This window comes from Taudactylus pleione, unplaced genomic scaffold (assembly GCF_031769625.1).
Source record: "Taudactylus pleione unplaced genomic scaffold, aTauple2 ptg000411l, whole genome shotgun sequence".
In the NCBI taxonomy this organism is placed as follows: Eukaryota; Metazoa; Chordata; class Amphibia; order Anura; family Myobatrachidae; genus Taudactylus; species Taudactylus pleione.
Window position 1 is genome coordinate 593850 of NW_028284813.1, and position 25412 is coordinate 619261.

The following is a 25412-nucleotide window of genomic DNA, read 5'->3' on the forward strand; positions in this document are numbered from 1 at the left end:
AGACATTGGTATATCGCATGTACATTCTGGAAGCTTGAACATACATGAAAAACAGTTTATCAATCGCCACATCATAGTGACTTGAGTAATGGGAATCTAAAAGCCCCAGATCAACTACTTGAGCACGTTTAGAGGAACCTCTCTGGTTTTCCCGATATTCACTCCATCCACACCATCTGATGAGAGGATATGAGGCTGAAGAAGAGTATTTACAGTCTGCTGTCTTAAATTTGAAATGCCTCTCTATCTTACCCTCAATTATACTCAAACTAGGCACAGAAGCAGTCCTCCACAGCTGGGCAATGGCCACTTTGGTGGCTTAAAGGATATGGTTCATAATGTACCCATTCATGTGAAGATATCTCTCCCGTATAATACTAAAAGGGCCACCAGCGGATCAGGAGAAATTGAGGAGCGGGGATTTCACCCACCTGTCCACAATTCCACAAACTATTTAGATAAAAGGCCAAATTGTATGTTGTCTGTCCGGGGTGAGGTACAATCTATGTAATTTCTAAAACACGATTGATACAGCGAAACACCTTAAAACAAGTGCGGAATATGGTTGCCCATGTTTTCTCACAGTGTCTGAGGTAGATCTTTCTCATTTAAGTTGGCTTGGGAGTTTACCCCTCTTAGTATTGAACAATTGCAATTGTAAGCGATGCCACCAGGTAATACCACTCTTTGTGGCAGGCTGAAGTGAACTTTGCCAAAACATATGTAGGATAAACAGGCTTTCTAAGGAGTGGAGGAAATAGACTCTGTAGCCAATGTCTTAGCTGTACATATTTCTAAATGTCTTGAACAGGGTTAGCATAAACAGACTGTAAATAGGAAAACGGTAGCAACTCTGTATCAGACACTGCTTCCCCCAGAGTGGTTGAAACCATTACAGGACCAAGAATCCTGCTGTTAGTATGGTTTCAAATTAGCTATCCCACACAATGAGAGGGTAATGAAATGTCCAGAGAAGCTAGCTCTTAACTGCTACCATGCCGCTATAGTAGCCGACACCACCATAGAATATACCAATTCCAAAGGCTTGCTAAACCCATGGAGCCATAAGAAATCTGAAAGTGAGAACGGCAGGGAAAATTCTCTTTCTAAGACAACCCATGGTTTAGGAGAGGCACCTGCAGACCAATCCCTGACTCAAACATACTATCTGATACTTCTCCAGTACCGGAAATGCCAAACCACCTTCCAACTTAGGGCAGGGCATGGTACCTTTAGCCAACCTTATTTTCAGCCTTTACACACATACCGAGAGATCACGGAACAAAACTTATTTTGTAAGGATTTAGGTAGCATTCTAGGGATGGTGCGAAATAAGTATCATTATTTTGAAACCAGGACCATTGTAATTGCAGTAAGCCTACCCAACCTTAAAACTTCCTTGTGGGGTTCTCAAACTTTTTAAGAAAGGGATCATAATTACAGGCAATTAATTTCTGTTCACAAATGCGCACCCCTAAATAACTAAGACATTGGTTTTGCCAGGCGTATTTATAGGCATTTCGGAGCCTAGGTAGTAAAGAGGGAGCTATGCGGAACGGTAGGGCTTCAGTTTTATTTGTGTTCAAAATTTAAAACAATACCCTAGATGTAAAGCTGGAAGAGTGTACTCCGGATTTAAAGGACATGACATAAGATATTGTCTGCAAACAAATGTTATGGGAGGAACTGCCAATGTGGGGACAGTGGACCTCATTCGGACACGGTCGCAAGCGCTGAGCGCTCGCAACCGGGTGGATGTTTAGGCCCTGCGCACACGCAGCGGCCGCACTGTGCGTGCGCAAGCCCCGGAGCTCACTACAAAAGTGGCAGCTGTCGATGTTGATCGACAGCTCGACCCGTTTTGTAGGCGTGGCGGGGGGGTGGTTTCACAAACTGAGGTGTTCCTTAAGGAACGCCTGCCGTTTTGTGTGCGTCCGCACTGACATCAGCGGTGATGTCAGTGGGGAGCTTCCTGCTCGATCAGAGCAGGAAGCTCCCTGAGGCTTGCGGTTGCCGAGACCCAACCTTAGGGTCTCGTCGCAAGCCCCGATGGTCGCGATGGTCAATCAACCTGGTCGGTCGCTAAAGCTGTGGGTGGTAACCCACAGCTTAGCTAGCGACCAGGAGGCCGCACTTCAAAAGTCAAGCAGCCGCCCTCATTCAGAGCGAGTGCTCGCTTCTTGCAACCGCCTCTGAATGAGGGCCAGTGTGTGGAGTCAGTGCTTCTAATTTTTGCAGCCAGAGATTCTATTGCAAAACGGGCATCCCTAGCAAGTGCTATTTGAAATATTGAAGTCAGAAGAAAGAACACCATTGGCAAATATTGTCACTTCCAGAAACCGACCCCGATTCCAAAACTTTACAAGACCACTTTAAGATGACCCCATAGGAGCCTGTCGGCGTCTAGTCAGAGCAAAGCCAGCAAAGATTCTCTGCGTTTCTTGCAGTACTCGGGTGTTATCAGAGGCCTTTATGAACACTACCTGGTCATGGTACACCAATAAGGGAAGTAGATGACTCAATCTGTTGGCCACCAATTTACCGTAAAGGTGGGACTTTTCCCTGGTTTGCAAAGGGCAATGAGCTGAGCCTCCCAACATCTTCCTGGGGGAAAACTGCCTCATTGAACACAAGCACCAAAATCAGGACCAGATCTACCTTAAAAGTTTTATAAAAATTAGAAATATATCCATTTGGGCCCTGAGCTTTATCCAATAGCTGCGACTCAATAGCCTGCTCTACCTCCTCCACCGACCAGTCAAGAGATTGACAGACTTCAGGAGCTAGGGAAGGAAGACTGATAACTTTTAAAAACCAGTTAATATTCCCCAGGAAAGGGTTGAGGAGTGTTGATATCATCCCCCAGGTTAAATAAATGGGAATAATATTTAGCTAAATCATTTGCCACCTTGACTCAAACCTGGGTCAAGAGCGAAAATTAAAGTCCCATAGTAATGGTATCGCTCTCCTATAATATTTTTTAAGCACCATACAGAATTCCCTACAAAACGAGAGTTGGTGTCTATTTAGAGCATATAAGTATAATATTGAAACCCAGATTTTATCTCAATGGCCTACAAGGATTAGGTGTCTGCTATTTACATCCCTAAATTGGTTATTACACGGGCAGTCACGAGATATAATTATGCCACCCCTGCTTTTTTATGTGGTCTATTGACTATATGACAATGAGGGAATTTAGGACAAGTAAATAAAGGGAGAGTTCACTGTTTGAAGTCAGTCTCTTGGACAGCTGCAAAATGGGCTTTTGATCTGAAAAATTGGCTCAAAGCAAGCTTCCGTTTTGCTGGGAATTAAAGCCCCTTAGCATGCATCATTCTGTTGATTTGGTAGGGCAAATGGCATGGATTGACCTCTTATTTATTTATTACCAGTTATTTATATAGTGTACATATATATTGTGCAGCGCCTTATAGAGACTATTTGGCCATTCACATCAGTCCCTGCCCCAATGGAGTTTACAATCTAGATTACCTACCATATGCTCGCACACATACGCACTAGGGTTATTTTTTATTAGGAGCCTACCAGTATATTTTTGGATTGTGGGAGGAAACCGGAGCAAACCTACACAAGCACGGGGAGACTATACAAACTCTACATACTGTAGTTACGACCATGGTGGGTATCAAACCCATGACCTCAGTGCTCTGAGACTGTAATGCTAACCATTAGACCAATTGTGGTGCCTAGTTTATCAACTTAGCGTTTTAATTTTGGTTAATCTCCTTAGTGTAAGCTCCTTACCAATGTTAAGAGGTTTCACTACTGCTAATAGACACTCTTTCCACAAGTGACTGTATTACTTTTTTGATATCTTAAGGTAAGACATGGATGTGATGCAACATTTTGGGGGCCTGGTCCAAGCGGATGCCTACAAACTCTTCTTCACCGCGCAATCGATGAGAACAAAGAGATGGTGGCCTGTTTCCTTATTCGCAGGTAGCTTCTTTTATTGGTTATCTCTTCCATCCTCTGGATTGTACATGGTCATAGAAATTCCACTAATGATGGCAGTTTAGTAGGTAACTATTATTAGATTTTATTTATTAACTGTTATTTATATAGCGCACACATATTCTGCAGCTCTTCACAGAGAATATTTTAGTCATTCACATCAGTCCCTGCTACAGTGGCATTTACAATCTATATTCCCTACCACATGTACACACACTAAGGTTATGTTTTTTGGCAGAATCCAAATAACTTACCATTATGTTTTTGGAGTGTGGGATGATTTGTAGTACCCGGAGGAAACCCACACTAACACAGGCAGAACATACTACCTCCACACAGATATGGCCTTGGTGGGAATCAAACCCAAGACCTCAATGCTGTGAGGCAGTAATGCTAATCACTACTTCAGTGGGCAGGCATCTTTGAATATTATTGTATCAGAGTAGAGTGTTACCATTAAGTGTATGAAGCAGGTCTCTTATTTGAAGAGGCGTGGGATGATAAGGTGTGTTTGGGGATTATTGGGGAAAGTTGAAATACATTTTCTCAATTTACTTTCAGTGGCTGTGATGTAAATAGCCCTAGAAAACCTGGACCAAATGGGGAAGGGGAAGAGGAGGCCAGAGATGGACAGACGCCTCTGCATTTGGCTGCATGTTGGGGATTGGAGGAAGTTGTTCAGTGCCTTCTGGAGTTTGGTGCCAATGTAAATACACAGGTATGATTAAAGATCTTGGAGTGAGCTAAAATAATATTGATTTACAAATGGAGCTGCAACAGAATATACCTCCTATAAAAATAAAATGTTTATATAACTTATCTTATATGATATGGTTTTGTGATGTATGACATTGTGAGTTTGGCTCCTGCCATACATGATTGATGATCTATTAATGTAAGATGAAGTCCCATTTATTTTTCACCAGGATGCAGAGGGAAGAACTCCAATCCACATTGCTATCAGCAACCAGCACCGTGTAATTATCCAATTGATGATTTCACACCCTGATATCAGGCTGAATGTGAGGGACAGACAGGGTATGACGCCTTTTGCATGTGCCATGACTTTCAAAAATAACAAAGCTGCAGAAGCAATCTTAAAACGAGAGCCGGGAGCAGCTGAACAGGTAAGCGCTTTTAGTTATATATTTACAGCTAAGGCCACCTTTTATTGTCCCAGTCACAGCTAGGCGAACCCTAATCCATGGTGTAGCTTCATCTCCCAACTTCTATATACCACGTCCTTCATTTGTTACATGTATCCTAGATCATCATAAAAATGCAAAATTAAAAAGTCAAGCAACAGCATCGCTGTCATGCACCAAATTGTACTAGACCTGGACATTTAGATCTTGAGTCATGCAGCTGGACCTCTTCCAGCTTAACTAACTGGTTGGAGTGATTGGTACATGGCCTTCTTCACCCTTCCTGTCTTTATAGCTCATTATGGCCACATGCTGCAATATTTCCAAAATCTGTGTGGGGCCAATTTTAGATGTGATGTTTGAGACCAAGGGATATATTTACAAATCGGCGACCTTCAACTGAAAATGTAAAGTGGCACTCACATTCAATGTAAAGCACACATGGGTTTGCATTGAATGTGAGTGCCGCTTTACATTTTCAGCTTCAGCCGGCTGAGCAGCGTAAGTCGCCACTTCGGAAATGTAGCCTATAGACCAGGGGTTTCCAACCACAGTCCTCAAGGCACGCTAACAGTCCAGGTTTTAGGGATAGCCGTACTTGAGCCCAAGTGACTTAATCAGTGCCTCAGTTATTTTGATTAAACCATCTGTGCATGGATATCACTAAAACCAGGACTGTTAGTGCAGTGTGTGTCCATTACTGAGAGTACATTGATGATTGCAATGATTCATTTGTTATTTGATATGGTTATTTGTCACTTGCTTAGGTGGATAACAAAGGAAGGAATTTCCTGCATGTTGCAGTGCAGAACGCTGACATTGAGAGTGTGCTGTTTCTGATCAGTGTGCAGGCCAATGTCAACTCAAGAGTACAAGATGCCTCCAAGTTAACCCCTCTGCATCTGGCTGTACAAGCAGGATCTGAAATAATTGTCCGTAACTTGGTATGTAAGATTTGCCTTAAAGCATTTTGTATCCTCTGGCACATCTGCTACTGCCCTTACGTATCTTGTAGATCTTTTACATTAAGTAAGTTGTATTTTTTTTAGGTATAGCAACCTTTTAAGAGGTGGCCCTAATGACACATGAGAGACCATCCACTGGAAATAAATGCAGACAAATATATATTAGTACAGTAATGATCATTATGTTTACATTTTGGTAGTGTGATGTACTGGATGAGTAATACCAATGATTTCCTCTGGCAGCTCCTCGCAGGTGCCAGCGTGAATGAATTGACAAAGCACCGTCAGACCGCTCTTCACCTAGCAGCACAGCAAGACTTGCCCACTATCTGTTCTGTACTCTTGGAGAATTTGGTCGATTTTGGAGCCACAGATGAGAATGGGAATAATGGTAACCAGTAAAGGCAGTCTTATTTAATATGTATTAAGTTTAAAAAACATAAATGTTACAGTTTACGTATAGTATTTTTATGTAATGTATAAGTAGCCTCCTTTACACTGAGTATGTGATGTAGGAAGCTGTGACTTTATACCAAATACTAGTCATGGAATTCCAGTGGCATACGTTATTCCTCTTTCATCCTATCTGGGAGACGCTGCAGACTATGGGTTCAGAGGTGAGGCTGAGGAGTAGGCGCTAAATAGATAAAACTATTGGAGCTGAAACAGTTCTTTATTTAAAAGGGGCAGCTGCTTAGTTTTAGTTAGGGAGATTTGTTCAATTTTACTGTAAGCTATTCATAGCCAGTCCTTAGGCAGGTTGTTCTCTGAGGATTTCCATTCTGCTATACTGTTTTTAACAGACCCTTTTTTTTCTCTGTTATCCATGGGGGGACACTGGGATTCATGGGTATAGAGTGGAGCAGGGGAACCTGGGCTCCAACTAGTTAATCTTTTTTTTTTTTTTCAGCAGCACAGGCTCCCTCTCCCCTATAGCCAGCCACCTCAAACAGAGAGACCGTTTTAGTTTGATACCTAAGGAGTGGGCACTGCTACTGCAGCCTATGAATAGTTAATTTTATTTTCTATTCTACTGAACTGGCATTTTGAACTTCTACCCTCTCTTAGCTGCGGATAGGTCCAAGGGGGATTCCCCACTTCCGGTGGACGCCCACATCGCTCGTTTTTTCAAATCCACTACCCTGCCTGTGCCGAATGAGGCTTCTCTTAAGGATTGTACGGATAGGAAAATTTTACATTTTCTTAAATCCATCTTTCTTCATCATGGTCCACATGGAGACAATCGGGGTGTAGGTGGTCCTTGGAGGACCAGACAGCAAAGCTTTTTCCTGTCCCAGGATGCTTCGGTCCTTCCCCCTATACCCCACCCACAGCCTGAGGGCAACTCAGTTTCATTGGTGTCCGGCAGGAGCTGGACCACCGTTAGAACAGTGGGTCTGCTATTAAGCAGCCCAAGCTTTATTTTTATGATTTTATTTTCATTTTTACTAAGTGCAGCAGCCCTAGACAGTCCTCTGGACGTCTGCACTGCTGCTCCATCACCCCTCCGTGGCGCCGCGACACCAGCCCTCGGCAGGGTTCCGGGGGACCTAGCTAGCAGAGCTCTTCGGACCCCAGATTGCAGTCGGGACTCAAGGGGACAGGTAAGGCAGATCCCCGCTTGTGGGAACCCGCATCTATGCGCAGTTTTGCCTCTGGTCTCAGGAGACAGACCGGAGGCGCTGATAAGGACACTGGTTCATTCAGGACTCCACCAGGGCATTACAATACTGGCGCAGGGCACAGATTAAGGCTAGGGACCTGGTGGTTGATGTCAGCATAGGGGAGAAGACGCTCTCCCTGAGGCCCCTCCCCCGGCTTAGGGTGCCATTCCACTACGGTCTTGCCGCCCCTGAGCTGCTCCTCCCTCACCCTCCGCCCCTCTGAGACTCATGGCAGCCAGTTTCTGCATTCAGGTCTCCGGGAACACTGGGTTCGGTCTCCCTGTATACCTCTCCCAAAGGCCAGGTTATGTAGCACTATTTCCTACCAGCCACTGCGGTCTGTGTAGTTGAATTTAGTGCCCACTGCAGTTATATTGTATGTGACTTGTGCTAGCGCTGCTGTCTGTTTATTTTCCTCAAACTGTCAGCTTATACCTTTCCCTTTCTTTCATTATAACCCTGGAATACTGAGGTATGGGGGATTTATTGTACCTCACATATACCTATATTTGTGAGGGCTATCACATACTGTATATCTGTGTTGCACACTACACTGCGCCATATTGTACATATAGCTGGGTTGCTCACTGCACTGTGCCAGATTTTGAGCTACAGTTCTCTTTGCAGCTATGTCTGGTGAAGGCAAGAATAACAAGGTGCCTGCTGCCCCACTCGGGTGTCTTGCAAGTCCTATTTAGCAGGCTTTGGCTTCAGAGGATCTAATTTAAGATGGGCTATATGCATCCTGTTATACGGCACCTGGCCCCTCAACCCCGGCATCCTCTCCTCAGGACACCCCCTGGGCTTCCTTTTCACAGGTGTTGGCAAAAAATGTGGACCACCTAGTGGTCCCGGTGGTACCTCTCCCTATGGGATGGCCACAGCAGGTACTCCCTGCGAATCCTTTGCCTCCCCCATGGGTAGACATACTTTCTACCACAGTGCAGAGTCTAGCAGCTACCTCTACAGCCTTTCAACAAATGCTGCAAAAGGAGAAACCCTTACCTAGTAAACCTACTAAGCGTGCTGTGTTATCTTCCCAGTCCACCCAGCTATCAGATTCTGAGTTATCATCTGGGGAGGCAGAAGACGCAGACTTCTCTCACTCTGACTTCCCCTCACGAGAAGAGCCCCCTCTAAATTGAATATACCTGCACTTGTAAGAGCTGTAAAATCTATTCTTCAAATAGAAGAGACCGAACCCACTCCTAGGGCAAAAGAGCCACTTGTTTTGCCAGAGTTTCCTCACTCGGATCAGATGTCTGATCTTGTATGTGTGAAGCATGGCATATACCTAGTAAAAGTTTCAGCTGCCTAAACGCTTGATTTCCTTTTACCCTCTTCCAGCGACTAATTGCACTAAATGGGAAGTTCCCCCTGCAGTGAATTCCCACATGACACGCCTAGTTAAGAAAGCTACCTTACCTATCCATACTGCAACCTCCTTAGAGGAGACTACGGATAGAAAGATGGAAGCTTGCCTGAAGTCTGAACTCCCTTACTTTAGCTATTACTCGTCCTGCCAGGGCCACGGCCTGGGTGGCAAAAGCCATTGAGAGTTGGGCAGAGGCCCTAGAAGGTACACTTCCCTCTGATGCTTCCAGGAACAGCTGTCATACATATCTCACATTATATTATTTGGCTTCGCTCATGGAAAGCAGATTCGGACTCTGAAAAGGCTTTGGAGTCTCTGCCTTATTCTGGGGATATCCTGTTTGGCCCAGAATTGGACAAGATTGTGACTACCTTGCCAGCTTTCAAGACGGCGTTCCTGCCCTCTGCATGTACTTCGAAGCCTCGGATGTCATCCTACGGTCCTTTCGTCCCCAAGAAAAAGCTAAAGGTCAGTTCTTTCCACGGCAGTCAGCATCCACAAGGCCTCCAAGCCTAGGACCAAACAGGCCTGGGCTACTAGACATCCACATACCAAATCTGAGGACAAGCCTGACTGGGCGTGCCTCTCCCTGTGGGCTCCCAGGGTGGGAGGCAGACTTCTTCAGTTAGCCCAGTTCTGGCATCTGACCACCTCAGACGCCTGGGTAAGAGAAGTGGTCTCCCACGAATGCGCCCTCTCATTCCTGAGGCGGTCCCCCCAGCAGTTCTTTTGCACAGGACACTTCATCGGACCCAAGCAAAGCCCTGCTCCTCCAGAAGCCCATTCAGTCCTTGCTACTCTCGGGGTTAAAAATTCCGATCCCCTCATCACAGAGAGGGAAGGGCTATTATTCTACCCTTTGCTTGGTTCAAAAGCCCAACTGGTCTCATCAGCCTATCCTCAACCTCAAGTCTCTGAACAAAAATTATCAGGGTGCCCAGGTTTCGCATGGAAACCCTATGCTCTATTGTCTTGGCTATGGAGCCTGGGGACTTTTTGGTGTCTCTTGACATTCAGGACGCTTACCTACATGTACCTATAGCGCCTTCTAATCAGCTGTATCTCCGATTTGCTGTACTATAGCAATAATACCAATTTCAAGCACTGCCTCTTGGGCTTTCTACAGCTCCTCGGGTCTTTACCAAGATCATGGCGGTTATGGCGGCCTATCTTCGTCTTCAGGGGATCAGACTGCTCCCATATTTGAACGATCTCTTGCTCTTGGCAAGCTCCCCAGAAATTTTTCACCACCATCTACAAGTAACCATTGCGTTTCTACAAACACATGGTTGGCTGATAAACTGGAAAAATTCTTCCCTGACCCTTTCTCGAAAAATGGTACATCTGGGAGCCTTCCTGGACTCTCAGGCTCAGAGAATCTTCCTGACAGCAGATAAAATGTCTGTATTACAGCAACGAGTGCGCAGATTGCAGTCGCCGAGTGTCAATTCACTCTGCAATGCAGACCTTGGGATCCATGGTGTCCACCTTCGACATGGTGGAGTACGCTCAATTTCACTCCAGGCCCCTACAACACCTGATCCTCTCGAGGTGGAACGGGCTGTCTCATCTCATCAGATCCCAGACGATGGGCCTCTCTCCGGCGGTTCGCCTGTCCCTATCCTGGTAGCTACAGATGTCCCACCTAAACAAGGGTCCTTTTGGATCCCGGACTGGGCACTCCTCACAACGGATGCAAGCCTCCGTGGGTGGGGTGCAGTGATCGGCCAGCACTTCTTACAGGGGCGAGGCAGTCTTACCAATTAACGTCCTGGAACTCCAAGCCATTTACAAAGCCCTCACTCTGGCTCATAATATTTTTCAGGGCAAGCCTGTACAAGTACAGTCCGACAACGCCACGGCAGTGGCCTACAACAATCACCAAGGAGGCACTCGAAGTCGGTCAGCAATGGTAGAAGTGTCCTGCATTCTCACATGGGCTGAACGCCAACTCCGCAGTGGTTATCCCGGGGATTCTCAATTGGGAGGCAAATTTCCTCAGCCGTCACAACGTGCATGCAGGGGAGTGGTATCTCAATCCAGAAGTTTTCCAGCTCCTGGTGGACAAATGGGGTACCGGACGTGGACCTCATGGCCTCACGACACAACCACAACCTTCCAGTGTATGGAGCCAGGACAAGGGACCCCGACACAGTGTTCATGGACGCATTATCTGTGAAGTGCACCTTCCATTTGGTATACCTCTTTCCTCCAGTCTCCCTTCTGCCTCGAGTTCTTTGGAAGTTCAAGCAGGAAGGGGGCAGGGTCCTGTTGGTAGCATCGGCTTGGCCCAAATGCCTGGTACTCCGATTTTCAAAGTCTCTCCATAGACTTTCCTCTCCAACTTCCTCTACAACCAGACCTGTTGTCCCTGTCTACATCTGGACCTGGCCAGTCTGTCTTTAACGGCTTGGCTCTTGAAACATCCCTCCTAAGGTCTTTAGGGTTTTCCAGCTCTGTGGTCCAGAGCATGCTCAGAAAGCGTAAACCGGCCTCTGCCAGGATTTATCGCCGAGTGTGGCATACACATTTCCAGTGATGTGCTACTAGAAACTGTGACCCTCATGTTTTTAGGGTTTGTAGAATCCTTGCTTTTCTTAAAGCTGGACTGGATCTCGGACTCTGCCTAGCCTCTCTTAAGGTGCATATCTCTGGTCTGTCCATCTGGTTCCAGCACAGAATTGCTCCTCTACCGGATGTTCACACCTTCCTGCAAGGTGTTCTACGTACACAACCTCTATTTGTCCCTCCTGTGGCTCCATGGGATTTGTCAGTGGTTCTCCACGCACTTCAGGAACGTCCATTCGAACCCATGGATTCAGTAGATGTCAAGTGGCTCACTGCGAAGACTCTGTTACTTCTGGCTATAGCATCTGCCCGTAGGGTATCGGATTTACGGGTGCTTTCCTGTTGCTCCCCATTTCTAATCTTTCATTCGGAAAGGGCTGTTCTTCGAACGCGCCCTGACTTCCTTCCCAAGGTGGTCTCTCATTTCCACCTCAATGAGGAAATTGTGGTACCGGCTTTTCAATCACCAGACCTCTGTCTGTGGTCCGTGCTCTGAAGATCTACATGGACCGTACTAGTTCCATCAGGAAATCTGATTCCCTGTTCATCCTATATGGATTCCATAAGAAGGGATGGCCAGCTATCAAATAGACTCTGGCCAGATGGCTTTGCATGACTATCTCACAGGCTTACACGCAGACTGTCCTTCCTGTGCCTGCTACAGTCTGCTCATATTACTCGCTCTGTGGGTCCCTCGTGGGCAGCCCGCCATGGTGCATCTGCCAAACAACTATGCAAGGCGGCCACGTGGTATTCTTTCCACACCTTTCTTAGGTTCTAGTCCTTTGATACATTTGCCTCTCAGGATGCTTCCTTCGGGCGCCGGGTTCTCCTCTCAGCTAAGGAGCGTCCCCGCCCTTGAACAACTGCTTTGGGACATTCACATTGTCTCCTTGTGGAGCCCTATGGACCCGGAAGAAGAAAAGGAGAGTTATGGTAAAACGTACCTTCGTTAACTCTTTCTTCCAAGTCCATAGGGTCCACAGGGCACCCGCCCTGACGCATCTGGCTTCTGTGGGTTTATTCTCTTGGACACTTGTTTCCTTCTCTATGTGAGAGTGTTATTCTTCTATGTACCAGTCTTCCTTCTCTCCTATTCTGCTCCTGCCTTGAGCTTGTTAACGAAACTGAGTTGCCCTCAGGCTCTGGGCTGGGTATAGGGGGAAGGGCCGGAGCATCCTGGGACAGGAAAAAGCTCTTCGTCGAGCTCTCACTTCTGCTTGGTGGCCAAAGCTCTAGGGCGTTGGGTGGATTCACTTGTGGATGGTCTTCACAATGGTCCCCACCAATCTGAATTGCTGTCCAGATGGACCTCCTTCACAAGGCCAGTGTTTACCTGGGGGGAGTGACCATTGACTCTGGTCTCCTTTCCTCCAAGGTCTCGACTTCTGACTTCTCAGACGAGCACTCTGGCTGCATACTTGGAGGGCGGACTCTGAATCCAAAAAGGTTTTGGAAGCTTTATTTTTCTCAGGTAATATCTTGTTTAGACTCGAACTGGATAAAATTTGTTGCTACAGTAGAGGCTTTCAGACATTGGCACCTTAGTCAAAAGGGCAAAGCCAGGGGGTAGACCTTCTCCAGGTCACAGGACCCATCCTCTAAGGTCTGCAGGTTGAAGGGCGCCAGTCCTAGTCAACTCGTCGTCCAGTTCCCAAGCCAGACGACAAGCCAGCAACTTGGCAGGGTGGGCCCTCTCAGTGTGGGGAACGTCTTCTACTCTTTGCAGAGACCTGACTGTTGATTTACTTCACATGTTTGGGTAAGTAGTGTAGTTTCCTGAGGTTACACTCTCCCCTTCCGGGATCGCCCTCCAAGCCAGTTCTTTTCCACAGGTCTTTTTCAGTGAGAATCTGGAAAGGCAGTGGCTTTGAGCAACTACATTTGGTATCTGCTGGCCTCCCATGTAATTGTCCCAGTTCCTCCTCCTCAAAGAGGAACAGGTTTCTATACTAACCTGTTTCCTGTTCAGAAGTCAGATGGCTCTTCCGCCTAATCCTTAACTTGAAATTCTCTGAGGTCCAGTGATTCTGGATGGAATCTCTTCGCTCTGTCATTCTGGCAATGGAACCAGGCGACTACATGGCTTCCTTGGACATCCAAGATGCCTATTTGCACATTCCTAAATGTCTGGATCACCGGCATTTTGTCATGTTTGCAGTGCGGGAGGCTCACTACCAATTCTGAGCATTACGAAAGTCATGGCGGTAATGGCAGCGGATCTCAGATGCAAGGGGGTTCGTATCCTTTCTTATCTGGACTACCTCCTTATTTTGGCACTGTCCCCGGACCTTCTTCATTACCATCTTTGCCTAACGGTTACCCTCCTTCAGTGTCACAGATGGCTGGTCTACTGGAAAAAAGATATGTCACAGGTGATGCTTAATTTGGGAGCCATGCTGGACTCTAAGGTTCAGAGGGTATTTCTCCCCAGAGACAAGTTGATTGCATTACAGGACCAGGTTCAGTCCTTCCTTCGTCATTGCAGGGTGTCCATCCACAGCTGCATGCAAGTCTTGGGCACATTAGTATCCACCTTCGACATGGGGGAGTATGCCTAATTTTGCTCCAGACCTCTTCAGTTGGGAGCTTCTCTCCCAATGGAACCGCCCCCACCTTTATCTCCGATCTCAACGGATTCTTTTGTCATGGGAAGTGCTCCACCACTCCTTGGTGTGGTGACTCCATCTCTCCCACTTGGACAAGAGTCATCCCTTCTGGGTCCTGCTCACCACTGATGCAAGTTTTCGAGGTTGGGGGGCAGTGACGGGCCATCACACTTTTTAAGTTTGATAGTCTGCTCAGGAAGCTTTACTCCCGATCAACATCTTGGAGCTTCGGGCAGTTTACAGAGCCCTATGTCGGGTCTCTAGCACAAACCTATCAAGGTTCAGTCCGACAATTTTGCATATATAAACCACCAAGGCAGAACCCACAGCAAAGGGGCCATGAGAGAGGTGAGCCGCATTCTTCATTGGGCCGAGCAGTTCCTTCCAGCTCTGTCAGCGGTTCACATCCCAGGGGTCTACAGTTGGGAAGCGGACTTCTTAAGCCGGCAGGAGGGCGAATGGTTTCTTCAGCCAGAAGTGTTCCAGATGTTGGTGAGGTGCTGGGGGTATCTGGAAATCTACATGGTTGCCTCTCTTGCTGTCTCTGCAAGATTATTTGTAAGAATTCTTTGTGGCTTATTACGGTTAGTTCACCAGTGAGTTAAATAATGTATATGTAGATTAATTTGTATAGTCCATATTTAGCAGTGTAATCTGCTAAATTAATAATATGGATGTTTATTGTAGGAAATGTGGCGTTATTAAATGGATAATAATAATGCTCATTATATCCCACTTAGATGTGTGGTAACAGTTCACATTTATTAGGATGTAAATATGTTTTTATATTTATTCCAACCTATCGCACTCTGGCAAATTCATCATTCATCCTGAGGGCATGAATTACTGCTTAAGCACTACCCCAAATGCTGGAGCTGATACCATATCAATGAACATTGCAGCTACTTACTTACTTGGGAGGCTAGAAGATATACTAATATTTGTTATGATTACTAATCTTAACCACATTAATTTATCCCTACATTAATACTCTAGCAACTCATATCAAACTACAATTTTTTGTAATTATGAACAATTTTCAACCTTAGAGACACTTATGGTGTGTGATTAACAAGTATTGCTATACTGCTGAATAGTTGATATTCCCTCTTATCCCGTGATTGTGCACACACCAGGAATAGGGAATATTTTTATCCCAGAATATATAAAAATGTTTAATTCAAGATAATATCACAGCATATGAAAAAATGGACAGCAAGACCATTATATTTTAATCACGTTTTCAAGCTTTAATTCTTTGTTTGTTACACAAATATATGTATAATTTATTATTTTTAATATTTCACTGGTGATGTATTCAATATTAAATTAATTCAATAATAGTTAGATTTTGTCTCGAGGACTCATTCTGGATTTAGTAGGTCCTCGTCCTCACCGTTTTATTGTAACCCCTCTCCAATGTAACCTGGTCAGATGGGCTGCCTTACTGCCAGCTGTGCGTTCTACCCTGGCCTCTGGAGTGGTGGTACCGGTTCCTGCACATCAAAAAGGGTTGGGGTTTAACTCCAGTCTGTTTTTGGTGCAGAAACCGGATGGGCCTTTCCATCCCATTCTAAACCTGAATTAAACCCTAACCTATGTGTGTAGAAATTCAAGATGGTAAATCTGCGAGCTGTCATAGCTTCTATGGAATGGGGGGGATCGCTCAACATCAAAGATGTCTATTTGAACATTCCCATCTGGGAATTTGACCACGCTCATCTTTGATTTGCAATTCTGTCCCTACACTTCCAATTTTGGGCCTTGCCCTTTGTACTTTCCACCGCACCCAGGGTCTTTACCAAAGTCATGGCCCCAATGATCACCCCATCCCTTGCTTAAATGACTGGTTGAACAAGGCATCCTTCGGGACACCGCTCAGCAGTCATCTGCGGGTGGTGTTGTCAACCTTGGAGGAACACTATTGGATTCTCTACTTCTCCAAATCCAAACTAGTTCCAGCTCAGAGGATTGTCTTCCTAGGTACTGTGCGACACATAATGTCAGCTTGTGTTTCTTCCAGAAGACAAGATTCTGGCCCTGCAATCTTTGGTGTGGTCCTTTGTGCATCTGTGCCAGGTGTCTATTCTGTGGTGTATGTAGTTGCTGGGAAAGAAGATAGCCGCCTTCGAGGTGATCCCCTTCACGTGCTTTCATTCCAGGGCTCTCCAGAGTCATATCTTGCGGCATTGGAGGAAATCGGTACTCACATGGACAAACAGTTATGTCTGTCACTTCCGGCCCGCCAGTCCTTGGTGTGGTAGCTTCACTCCTTCAATGTGTCCAGGGGTTGTCTTTTCTTGATCTGGGATTGGACTCTGGTCACGACAGATGCCAATCTCTTGTGCTGGGGTGCAGTGACCCTTGGATTCCAGTTTCAGGGAGTCTGGTCCACGGAGTAGGCCTCTCTATCCATCAATGTGCTGGAACTGTGGGCAGTCTGGAATGTTCTTTATTAGGCTCAGTGGTTCCTGCAGGACATGCCTCTCTGCGTCCAGTCGGACAATGCTACGGCTGTGGCAGGGTGGGACCAGGAGTCTCTTGGCCATGGCTGAGACTGCTTGGATTTGGATCATGCGGTTGGCAGAGTAGTTAGTTCCAACCATCTCTGCCATATTCATTCCAGGGGTGGACAATTGGGAAGGTGACGTCTTCAGTTGGCACAAGGTCCACCCGGGCAAATGGGAATTACACCAGAACACGGCCCACGTTTTTCTCAATGCATCGGACTGGCTGCAGAGGACATGGTATGTGGACCTTTTGACTATGTTGGTCAACCCGCCGCAGTGGCTGCCTCTGTATGATGATCTGCTAGATCAAAGTCCGTTTCTGCACCCCGATTTGCCTCGGCTGGCTTTGTCGCCATGGAGCCTGAAACCTAGATTTTTAGTTCAGTGGTATTATGCAACTTTGACATAGACTGTGCTTCAGGCCTGTAAGCCAGCCACGGCAGCCATTTATCACAGAGTGCGGGAATCTCTGCTTCTCAGTTCCACTTCACGCTTCTTTCTTTTTTTAGAGACCAGATTGTCTCATGGTCTCTGTCTTTGTGTGTTAAAGGGTCAGGTCTCTGCCTTGACAATCTTATTTTTGAAACTTCTAACCTCTTATCCTGACGTCCAGACGTTCATGCAAGGTGCACTGCATGTACAGCCACAGTATGTTCCACCTGTCCTACCTTAGAACCTCAATTTGTTCTTTGAGGTGCTTAATTTTGAGCCTCTTGAGTCACATGACCTACGGTGTTCTACTTGGAAGGTGGAGTTTCTTTTGGCCATTGCCTCTGCTTGGAGAGTTTCAAAGCTGACAGCAATGTTTGCTAGTACCCCTTTCCTAATTTTCCACTCTGAACAGGCGGTGCTCCATACTTGACTGTTTTTTCACCCCAATGTGGTATCCCTGTGTTATCTGAATCAGGGGTTTGTGTTAACGGCTATTCGTCCTCCTGATTCTGATATCCCTTTCCATTCTTTGGATGTTATCCTGGCGTTGAGGGTTTATGTGGACCGGTTCATAAGTTGGACTATCTCTGTACTTTGGCAGAAATACTGAACAGAATATCTTAAAAAAATAAATAAATAAAAAAAGTATTGCACAGTATAGAGGATTTCTAACTTGTATACATCATAAATAGGGGTGCATTAAAGCAAGACAAGTAAGGGTAACAAATGTATTACTTTGCAGGTTTTCCTATTAAAGATTTTGACTGTAGTCACATTGGACCTCATTCAGACCCGCTCGCAAGCACTAAGCGTTCGCAAGCGGGTCGATGTGTAGGCCCTGCGCACGCACAACGGCAGCACTGCGCGTTTACAAGCCCCGGAGCGAGAGAAAAATTCTCTAGCTCCGGAGCTAACTACAAAAGGGGCGTCTGTCGATGTTGATCGACAGCTCGACCCGTTTTGTAGGCGTGGTGGGGGGGGTGGTTTCACAAACTGAGGCCTTCTTAAGGAACGCCTGGCGTTTTGTGGCCGGCCGCACTGACATCAGCAGTGATGTCAGTGGGTAGCTTCCTGCTCGATCAGAGATCCAACCTTCGCGTCTCGTCGCATGCCCCGATGGTCGCGATGGTCTTGACCATCACGACCATCAACCTGGTCGGTTGCTAAAGCTGTGGGTGGTAACCCACAGCTTAGCTAGCAACCAGGAGGCCGCACTTAAAAACCCAAGCGGCCGCCCCCATTCAGAGCGACCGCTCGCATTTTGCGATCGCCTCTGAATCAGGGCCATTGTTTCTTAGAAGAAGTTGCACTCTGATTGCATTGGTATTAATAATACTGAAGCTAATGGTTGGATTTTTTATTTTTGGCTCGCAAAGGATTCTGCCATATAATCAGCCAATATCACAGTGATCAAAATTATGTGTAGTGTTGCATCCTAAAGAAAATAGCTTGAAAGTCCTGCTGTGTGGAATGATTAACTGAAGAAATGTTATTAAACCATTTTCTATTTGGTGACACAATATGCCAGATTAAGTAATATACATCACAGTACATTGTCTGTTCCCTGTGTATCTTTTCAGCTCTTCATCTGGCTGTAATGCATGGTCGTTTAAACAATATCCGCTGCCTATTAACAGAATGTAATATTGATGCAGAGGCACTTAACTTAAGGTAAGCTTATTGAATGGCATTACAGCAATGATTGCAGTCATTGACGAGGTTTTCACTCTTAGGCGGCGATTGAAATGTTTTAGCGCGTCCTTTAACCCGTCACTTAAGACAATGCGATATTCAATTGTTTGTTTCGGCTCTGGGCGCCTACTGCTTTATCACTGGCCACAGCCTAACAGACCTGTTTTAGCCACGCAAAGTGGCCAAACCCATCTAAACTATTGGGCAAGACAAGGAAAATGTGCGAAAAGCCAGACTATTCGCACATTTCTGTTTGCCACCTCAGGAGGCAGCGAGCAGAAATAATGGGCTCCCCTGGTATTCCCACCTCCACGAACGGAGCAACAATTGAATTGCTCCGTTAAGTACAAAGTATCCAAAAAAACAATTGAATCTCCCCCATAGAGCCTGATTCTGAGGTGGGTGTTAAGCAAAGAAAAAGCGAGTAACTGCATCTTGGCAAAACTATGTTGCACTGCAGAGGGGCAGATTTAAAATGTGCAGACATATTTAGATTTGAGAAGGACTGTGGGGAAAAAAAATGAATGTATTTGCACCCCTTGAATTGCAACATGGTTTGTCCAGGTGTACAGTAAAGCTGGGCATCCACTATACAATTTTCTGTCAGATACCTGGCTGGTTGGAATGAAAACCTGGTAATGTATGGGAGCAAATGACAGTCCATCATATGGTTTAACCACTGGAAAAAAAAAAAAAATGATTCAAATTGGTTCAATTTGTGTGTTTTAACCAATTTGTCTGAACAACTATTTTTGGCATATTTTCCTGTGTTTGTGAGTAAATGGACAATTGTCATTTGATCCCATACATTACCAGGTTTTCATTCCAACCAGCCAGATTGGACAGATATCTGACAGAAAATTGTATAGTGGATGTCCAGTATTACTTTTTTTTTTTTTATGCTTTACTCCCACATCAGAATCTAACCCTTAGACAGGTATTAGAGATTTTCGGGCTTATGTAGAGTTGGAGCAAATCTGAAAAAAGAGCAATTTGCTTCTGGAACAAGTAATGTTGCAATGCAAGAGGTGCAAATGCATTTATTATATTTACGTGCTGGAAAACATGGGATGCTTTTCTATGTAGTGAACAATTACTTGTCAGTTTTGTTTTACACTAAAATTTAGAATGAAGCTATGACATTTCCAACTAGAACACTATTAAATCTGCCACTCTACAGTGCAACATGGTTTTTCCAAGGTGCAAATTTGCCCCTTTTTTTATTGTCTCCTAACTCTGCATAAGCCCCTTTAACTGTCACTGCTCACAATGGATCGATGCTTTGGGCCTCGTTGTTAAGCTTTTATTTCCTGAGCGTCGGTGACAGTCCCTGGTTTAAGTCAATCATTAAGAAACGATTATTAGCACTTTTTGACTGTCCATTGATTAAATATAGGCACTTGAACCTGACTAGCATATATATGCCAAAAAGTATATAAACCAATGTGTTTCTTAGCATAAATATCTCATATGCATCAAATTCGTAACACATTTATTTGAAGTTCCATAAAATACATACAGTAATAAACAGACATAAAACTTATACTGGATATTCGTGCAAGATGTCCCTTGTGGGTCTTTGATTAAAAAGTCCTCACCCTTTTAGGTGGTTGCGGTGGACTAGCTCTCTATAGCTGTAGGTCCCGGGCATAGGACACGGCACCACCACAACACGATTCGTGGGGAGCCCAATCAGGGGTTTAATGCACCAACAGGAAATCCAGTTCCAAGTATGTGGTCCGCACAGTACACTACAGCTCAGATCAGTGAGACTGCTGCACTTGATGTTTTGGAAGTGATGCTAGATCCCAGAGCACGTCTGCTGGGAAGATATTTTGGCTCTAGATTTACAAATAAATCTCCCAGCCTAGATTTAGATGTTCTAAAATGTGAGCTAATAGAGTTAAGTGGAGAATCTGCAGTGGTAATTTCAGAGCTCAAACCATGTTTATTTAAACAGGTAGTAATGGTAAAACCTAAAAAAAAAAAACATTGTGTGGTGCGAAATGGGGGGGGGATCTTAAAATAATAGTTCCCAAACTGGGGGCTACGGGGCACTTGAAGGGGTGCCATGGGTTGGTTTTCCAGGACCAAATCAAATTATTTCTGATCAATGTGATAAGCAAAACCAGTGCTAATCGGCGGGCGTGGCTTGGTGGCCTAAGATGGTGGATGCTTTTCACAGAGCTCCACATCCAGCATCCTCAAGTAGACTCCCCTGCTGATTTGGGGGACAAATCCACCAACCTTTACTGCCCAGAGCCCCGCTGAGGACACAGGGGTCCTATTGAGAATATCTGTGGGGCTCCTTGACGGCGTCTCAACCCGCTATCCCACCCTAGAGGCCTGCCCTAGGAGCCTCCCGACGCCATTAACCCCGCGCACATCAGCCTCCTCACCTTACCTGGAGCGGCATCCGTGTCTGGACCTGCACCGCCGACAAGGTGACCGGCTTCCCTGCTCGCGGCTGCGGCTGGACGCCGCAGGAGCTCACAGCCGCATCACCATCCTCCCCCCTCGCCGAGTGCTGCAGCCGGCGCCTGACGCCTTCGCGCCCTGCGCTCTGGGTCTCCCGCTGCCCGCTCCTAGCTACCTCCAGCTGAGTCGCTGTGGATGGTGGGCACATCGTCCCCTGCCCCCCTGCAGATCCTCCCGTCGGCAGCGCTCACCTCTGGTGGCCCGGGCTCCCTGCTGGGCAAGCTGACTGCCTCTCCCTGGAAGCTCTGTAACCCCCCCCCCCCCCCCTGGTGACAGCCATATATCAGACCAAGATCGTCACTACTAAGGTCTGTACTACAAAGTTGAATTGGAGACCACTCTTCATATGTGTCCACCTCCCTGTTACAGACCCTAGATATCTCACAGCATTCCTCCATCTCTACAACAACAACTGTATGAACACACTGCTCTTCCTTTTTGCATCTATATTATAATAATTATACAGTGATTGTGTGGACACACTGCTCCTTTTCTTTTTGCATATATATTATAATAATTATACAGTAACTGTGTGGACACACTGCTCCTCCTTTCTGCATATATATATTATAATTATTGCAAGAAGCAGCTTTCCACATGGTCTCTCTCAGTAATATTGGCTGCCTTGCAGTATATTTCCAGATGGTTCTCTTGTGCTGAAGCCCCATCTAGTGGCCACTGTCTACGATTGCATCCCAACTGCAACTACCAAATATGCTCTAGTGATACTTAGATCCGCTATATAATGGGATAATTCCAACCATACAACTTCCAGGTGTGCCTTGCTGACAAGAAGTTACAACTGCCCCCGCCCACCTCCCTACGTGTTCCTATACCCTATGTCCCTCTCCGCTAATATGCCTAGAAACAAAAAATCGGGCTCTCAAGGCCTTGTGTCCTATTTTAAAGCAAATCAGGTCAATGACTCTCAAAGACCTCCTTCTACCCCGTCTTTAGGTGGTGCTTCTGATTTCGAATCAGAGGCAGATGACCTAGCGGCCCCATCTACCAAAGCAGATATTGCTGCAATCCTCACTGAGATGCGAAGTTTTCCTCCAAACAATTCATGACGAAGTCCACAAGGCAATCTCCAGCCTCCAGTCTGATATTACTGACATAGGTTCCCGTGTGGATGCTCTTGAGAGGAAACAAGAAGAGATTATTAATTTCCAACAGATGTCTGAGCAAGATAATATCCAACTGACGCCGGACTTTGTGTTTCACTGCTGACAAACAGGAGGACCTTGATAACAGAGGGCGAAGAAATAACATCAGGATTCGTAATATCCCTGAGTCCGTGGAGCTTGCCCACCTCGAAGATTATCTCCTACGGCTCTTCCGCTCCCTTGCCCCTACCATTCCAGATGATATGCTCCTCCTCAACAGAGCTCACCCGGCCCCCCGACCTCGCTCCCAAACATCTGAGTCACCGAGAGATGTAATTCTCCGTTTCCACTATTTTAAGGCGAAAGATCAGGTTTGCTCCCAGGCCAAACGTTCCCCAGATATTGCCTTTGATGGTACCAAGCTGTTAATCTTCCAGGACCTTTCTCCTCTTACCTTATGAAAACGACGTGAAATGAAGGACATTACCAGAATACTACGTGACTACGTCCGCTATCGCTGGGTCTTCCCCTTCAGTCTGCAGGTTCGATCGGGAGACAAATTCCTCACTGCAAGGTCTCTAGATGAAGTCCTACGTCTACTTTCTCAATTGCACCTCCCTCTCCCTGCGCCTCCCGCCACAAATGGTCCTCCCAAAGGCAACATGAGGCCCTCACCCTCAAAGGTCCCCGGATCCCCGATGAAGGATGTGGGGCATCTACCTCAATGAGCCCCGAAGAATGTATGGCATACAGTTAGCGATAGCCCTAATCATTCCACAGTGACCTGACTTATCTATCGTTCCCTCTCTGCTACCTAATACTTTTCCCTACCTGGGAACTAGGTCCTTTTATTGGACTGTAAACTTCATTTCGATTCAAGAATTCATATTGCTGATGCAGATCTCAGGTTATATTTCTAGTTTTGCAATATTTTATTACGTTATATTCTAGAAATAATGTTTTTTATTTCAGTTACCATGTCCTCCTTGGTAACCCACTATATTTCTTAGATTCACTGTTCTCTCATGGAGTAAGTTATCCCCCAAATGTGTTACTACCAATATCCCCCATAGCCTTATCCCAATTATTTTTATAAGTTTTGGGGCAATCTATACTGTAGATCGGAGGTTTATTATTCTGCCTCTGATGTTCCTATGGGACATCAAATTTTATAGTCTGCCGTATCTATTTTTCTAGAAATTTTCATATGCTGTTAAACTTGTATATTTTGATGACGGCCAATTTTTTGACCTATCCTGGCTAATGCCCTTCCATATAGTATTTAAATTATAAATGTGGCTCCTTTGAATACTTATTGTTTTGTCTACTGTTATGTTTATTTTATGTTGCTGCTGCAATAGGCAGAATACTTTATTGTTGTACTTACTGTTATTGAGCCTTATTACTTCTATTGTACTCCATTCTTGACTTATCGACCACACCATTTTTATATGGCCTCTGTAGGTTGTCCTCACCTCCCCTCCTCTTATCCATCTGTAATCACCGACCCCTCCTGACCACCCTTCCAGTGGTGGTTAGACTGCCATCCTCCTTCCCCTAACTCACCGTGTTGTTTCCTTGTATCGTCTTTGCCATTGATTCACACCTGGAGCTTGTTCTCCACCCTACTATATCCTCGAAGATTAGTGCCACTCCTTTGGCACCTCTGACCACTCACCACCAAGCGGTCACAATGACCGGCCTCGGACATTCTAGGCTTTTTAGCCAATTACTTCCATGGGTCCGACCAAAAGGAAGGGGCCTGCCCCGTTCCTCTTCTTCTCTCCTTTTCTTTCCCTTTCTTCTCTTTTTTTTTCTTCTTTCCCTGAGACCGAAGTCCGGACTTTCTGGTACACTACTAGCCTACTCTCTTTTGACCACTACTTGTTAACCATTTTATACACACCCCCATGACTACCAAACTCATCACATTTAACGTTAGAGGTTTGAACAGCCCACAACGTCGATCCACCCTGTTCCATACTCTTCGCCAACTCCAAGGCGATGTTATTTTTCTACAAGAGACCCATTTTGCTGGCTCTCGTCACCCCGAATTGAAATCCAAATACTTCCCCTCCACTTATCATGCTTATCAACACCCTTCTTTTTACGGGAAGGGTGTTGCTATACTATTCTCTCGAACAGGTCTCCTTTACTCCCTCCTTAGTTGTTCGGAACCCAGAGGGGCGCTACCTTCTCTTGGTCGGGGAAGTAGACGGTACCCTTTTCACGTTTGTTAATGTTTACGCCTCCAACTCTGCACTACCATGTTTTTTTCGTACTCAGAGTTTGTTGCTGTCCCAACATAGAAGAGGGAGAGTGGTCGTGGCAGGTGACTTTAATACTACCTTAGATTCACGGCTTGATAGATCTAAACCTCCCCCGCGATCGTCGGCTAGCTCGGTTCGTGCTAATTCTGATGCATTACAACAGTTTCTCTCCAAACACCTCCTATTTGACGCCTGGCGCGTGAAAGAACCTACTGCTAAAGACTTTACCTTTTATTCACCTGTCCACGATGTTCATACAAGGCTGGATATGATTTTACTTGGGATTGACCCCACACAACTAATTCTAGACGCCAGCATTCACCCCAGCACCTGGTCAGACTACTCCCCATTCTCAGTAGATATTGAATCTCCCTTTCCTCGTAATAATTCTCATATTTGGCGCCTTAATGATAGGCTCCTTATGAATCCTACCCTGCGATCACAGCTAGCCTCTGAGATTACAGAATATTTCTCTCTAAACTCTAACCCTACAATCTCTCCCCAGCTTCTCTGGGATGCCCACAAAGCAGTGATCCGAGGGTCTTTGATTAAGTCTGTGGCTCTTGACAAGAGGGCCAGAAGCAAGAAGCTTCTTGAGCTTATGGATCTTGTTGCTCATT

General features: G+C 45.7%; 1 protein-coding gene across 2 annotated transcripts in view; it reads left to right on the forward strand.

Annotated features, from left to right (window-relative positions):
* ANKFY1 (ankyrin repeat and FYVE domain containing 1) overlaps window positions 1-25412 on the forward strand; it is a 113481-nt gene that overhangs the window by 82058 nt on the left and 6011 nt on the right. For both annotated transcript variants that reach the window (XM_088447031.1, XM_088447032.1), the window contains exons 16-21: window positions 3845-3963; window positions 4540-4696; window positions 4905-5105; window positions 5891-6067; window positions 6332-6479; window positions 18827-18917. In XM_088447031.1, coding sequence (XP_088303157.1) covers window positions 3845-3963; window positions 4540-4696; window positions 4905-5105; window positions 5891-6067; window positions 6332-6479; window positions 18827-18917 — 893 coding nt within the window. The remainder of the gene's footprint in view (window positions 1-3844; window positions 3964-4539; window positions 4697-4904; window positions 5106-5890; window positions 6068-6331; window positions 6480-18826; window positions 18918-25412) is intronic.